Source organism: Aristolochia californica, unplaced genomic scaffold, assembly GCF_029961685.1.
Source record: "Aristolochia californica isolate CCGP_79_NKW_82.1479 unplaced genomic scaffold, dmAriCali1.0.hap1 SCAF_4, whole genome shotgun sequence".
In the NCBI taxonomy this organism is placed as follows: Eukaryota; Viridiplantae; Streptophyta; class Magnoliopsida; order Piperales; family Aristolochiaceae; genus Aristolochia; species Aristolochia californica.
This window is the reverse complement of record NW_027182103.1, coordinates 42,896,568-42,900,391: the sequence shown is the minus strand read 5'-3', so window position 1 is coordinate 42,900,391 and position 3,824 is coordinate 42,896,568. Positions and strand designations below refer to the sequence as shown.

Sequence of the window (3,824 nt, the reverse complement as noted above, 5' to 3'; positions counted from 1 at the left end):
AACAATAGAGAATCTGCTTTCTATTCTTTTAAACAGAGAGTAAAAATTCTGATCTGTTTACAGTTTATTCATACATTTTGCTTAACTAGCTGCTCACCATCCGACCATATATACCTCACCTACGGCTGCTCTTTCGGACATAAATGCCACAACTGATCACACTCATCGTTATACAATATATACGACGCCTAAACCTACTTTCCTCCAATGTCGAGAATTCCCGAGTATTTAAAAGACTGACTGGGACTATCACACAAATGCATACGCTTAGCTGCGTAGCCATAACCAAAACCAAAGGAAAACAAACAAAATTGGAAGAACTTCAAAAATGAGACCATCTTCTCAAAAGCTCCGTAAGCTATAAGAACACGTACATCCGCAATAACCCTTGCAAGATGACTTTATCAATACACAGAAAACAGCATCATCTCTTCAGAACTGAAAATTCGGAATCATAACTCTTCCATTGTTTGAAACAAAACTTCATACAATGCGTAAAATCTGAAGACAGCTACTAGTTACATAATCCGGGATTTTGACACTATAATCTTTATCACACCATGGTCTACTCTGGCAAGAAAATACTAAAACAATTATTCTCAGAACAAAAACACGCACCGACCCACACATTCTCAGCGCATAGGGAAGCTTAAAAGCAACAAACTATAAGAAGATGAATCTAAATTATTTCTTCGAAAGGCAAACAGATTCAAAACAAATTCATTACCTTCAATCAATATAAGTTTCAGTATCTTTTCCCCATTCAAGGTTGTGTGGAAACAAGACCAATATAATACCTCGTGAGGTTGAAAGACCCTCCATGGTATTAGAAGACACAGTCACTAATCAAATAGTTTTAAAAGTCTTAAATTAAGAATCAGTATCTTCTCGCATGTCACTCGAGGTTATATCTACGTTTACAACAGGCAATAATGCAAACAATGGTTGATGCAGCAGTTCATCACCAGATGGCATCAAAGAAGAAATGTAGCCTAATGAACAAGAAAACACAATAGAAATTCAAATCATCATATATATATCAATCCTACAAAACACCAGATCCACCCAAATTGAGAACCCAAACACTAATAAAAGGCAAAAATATGAAGGGTTCCATAGCCAGCAATTGATATAACAGTCACAATAATGCCTGATAAAGAGGGGCTAGCTATTGTCTGTCAGAACCTTCTATGGCTGTAAAATATCACAGCCACAATTCTAAGCCTTTTTCTTGTCCCTCAGCGGGCCCCTTGGAATCTTACTGAGAACTTTGGCATCAATCACAGCATACTGCTTCTTGATTTCGGCCACTGCCTTCTCTGCAAAGGAATCAACCTGGTCCTCGTACTTCTCATACAGAACGGGCAGAGTGTGTAGCAAAACAAAAGCTGCATACAGGAGGACAAAGTTAGATGAAACCATACTATACACAATTATATCAGCACAAATCAACGATAGTAAGTACAGAACATTATTGGTTACCTATGTAGAATAATGTCAAGAAGTTGCACCAAGTACCAACAATGGAGAGAACCCATAATCCAGCAATGACCTGAGTGACACAAGGAACAAAGTCATATGCTATACCATACAAAATGATTTTTAAGTCAATAAACCGGAAAAAAAATTCAAAATCTTACGGCTAAAAACTTCTTCAGATCATGTCCCGATGCCACCTCCCTCAAAACTGCAAATGCTCGGTTGATCTCAAACCTCAGCGAAAGAGCAATGTTCACAACAACGTCCTCAGGGATACAGACCTCAGGAATACGAGGAGATGACCTGAAGCACGCATTGAACAGGTTAAGAGCACATACTTCGCGAGTGGTTTGAAAAAAGAATTCGAGGATAAGGATTGCTCACTTGTTGATAAAAGTGGACGCGTTGGACCACAAGAACAAAATTGCCAAGGACAAGATCAAGCAATGACAGATGAGGGTAAGCAGGTGGTACTCAAGCATCTCAAAGAGAACCCAGATCGCGGTGGCTCCACCAAGCACACCACCGGAAATTTTCTTGTTCCTCCATAAGAAAACATCAGCAGCTACAGAAAAAAAAATATCAGATCAATTCACAAGCAGATACAAGTAAAGACAGATTATCTCGAAAAGAAAAACAGCTCAATCAATGCTTCGTTAACACCATTTTCGTCAGTAATTCTCAAGACCACAATTCCATGGTAACAACGGCGGCGGTAAAATGAACCGCAGGAAGTCACTATAGGTAGGCCAAAACTTGACAGAATGCAAGTAACTTCATAATCTCATCAACCAAAGAAAAGAAGGAGAAACATTCTCATTAGCAGATTTGATGCATTTGAAAGAACGCAAGCGAAAGATAAACCTTCGGAAGGTTGCGATTCGCGATCGCAAGTCACTGCATGAGCAGTGGAAAATATAGCTAAGAAAGCGACAACCTTTCATGGGGAAAGAAGGACAGATCAGAGCAGGTCGATCATGGAAAAAAAGTAATTGCTAAAAACAATTTAAAAACTAATCGGCAAGTATTAATTAATTCTTTTTCAATATCGAAGATTCAAAACCCTGAGAGGGTTTACAAGGCATAACAAACAGATCCCTTTCCAGCCAACATACAGAATATAAAGAAAATAAAAAAATAAAATTTCATCCACTTCCACTTTGGACTGAGAAAACAAACAGGACAAATATAAAAAAAGAGCACAGATAATCACATACGCTTTCCTCCGCCAAAGACCTTGTGTACAGGTTTCTGCCTTCCAAAGAGACGATAAACCGCCGATTTAACAGGGGACGGAGATGATTTCTCGTTATCGGAATCGGAAGAGGACGAATCGTGGTCATGGATCTTTTCCTTAATTTTGTCCACCAAGGACTCCACTCCAGAAGAACTGGATTCCTCTGAATGCTCCGCCATTGCTGCCAACACCGATCCAGTTAACAGACCACCAGAGGAATCAGAACAGAAGACAAGGCGTCGAGAAAAACGGAGAGCTGGTTCAGAGTCGGAATCGAAAGGGAAAAATAGCGAAACGAAGCAAAAAGTGTAGCCCTAGTTGGGTGTACAGCAAAGGACCAGAGGGAGTGTGAGATATTTTTCTTTTTTCTTCTGACACGGGCAAGGCTTGGCGGAAGACCTAGAGTTCATTAAATACACAGACCGTCCGGCTTAGGACCCCCCGACCCTGGGAGAAGCGATCAGAAGCGTCGGTTTGGAAAAGCAAATGTTGCGTGGAACTAGAACGAACCTATTGGTTCGGAAGCTTAGCGAGTAATGGCACGGTGGGGTGTCATCCAGAGCGAGGAGCGGGCAGGCGAGGGCAGCAGCTGTCTGGAAAGAGATAAAAGCCCCGTTGGACTTTTCGAGGCGAAACGGCGACCTCACTTGACGGAGGCAGTCTCCACACTGTGGAAACGAGAAACGAAACGGACCCGATCCGGACGCCGTCAATCTGCCGTCGCTTTTACAAGTGGTTCCGCATGAAGAACGCACCGCCACGCGTCGTGAAAGGAGTAGGATGACCAGCGTGGCCCAACGTGGTCAAGTACATGAAAATGATGCAATTGAACGTAACCAAACATACTTTAAGTAACACGTGCCCGGCACCCCGTATGTTCGGTCGTTGGAGACTGGTTCTCCTTTGTTGCGCTTGATTGCCGTCCACGTTATAATCCTCCAAAGATAAGATGACTAAATACGATAACTAATACAAACTTAACCCTAAACCTAATATTAAGGACTATTTGAGTCAATAAGAAAATAAAATATATAATATTTATTAATTAAATTTTTAATTAAAGTATTAAAATATATTTACCGGTTTTCTTATATTTGTGCCACCATGG

At 40.7% G+C, this 3,824-nt stretch overlaps 1 protein-coding gene across 1 annotated transcript; it reads right to left on the bottom strand.

The window, feature by feature from the left end:
* Positions 1–1,010: 1,010 nt before the first annotated feature.
* Positions 1,011–3,118, bottom strand: LOC137962541 (reticulon-like protein B2). Its single transcript, XM_068809460.1, has 5 exons — positions 2,697–3,118; positions 1,864–2,044; positions 1,641–1,782; positions 1,483–1,552; positions 1,011–1,388 (listed from the first exon to the last, which is right to left on the bottom strand). The coding sequence occupies exons 1-5, from the start codon at positions 2,893–2,895 to the stop codon at positions 1,219–1,221; spliced, it is 762 nt and encodes a 253-aa protein (XP_068665561.1). The 5' UTR covers positions 2,896–3,118; the 3' UTR covers positions 1,011–1,218.
* Positions 3,119–3,824: the final 706 nt, after the last annotated feature.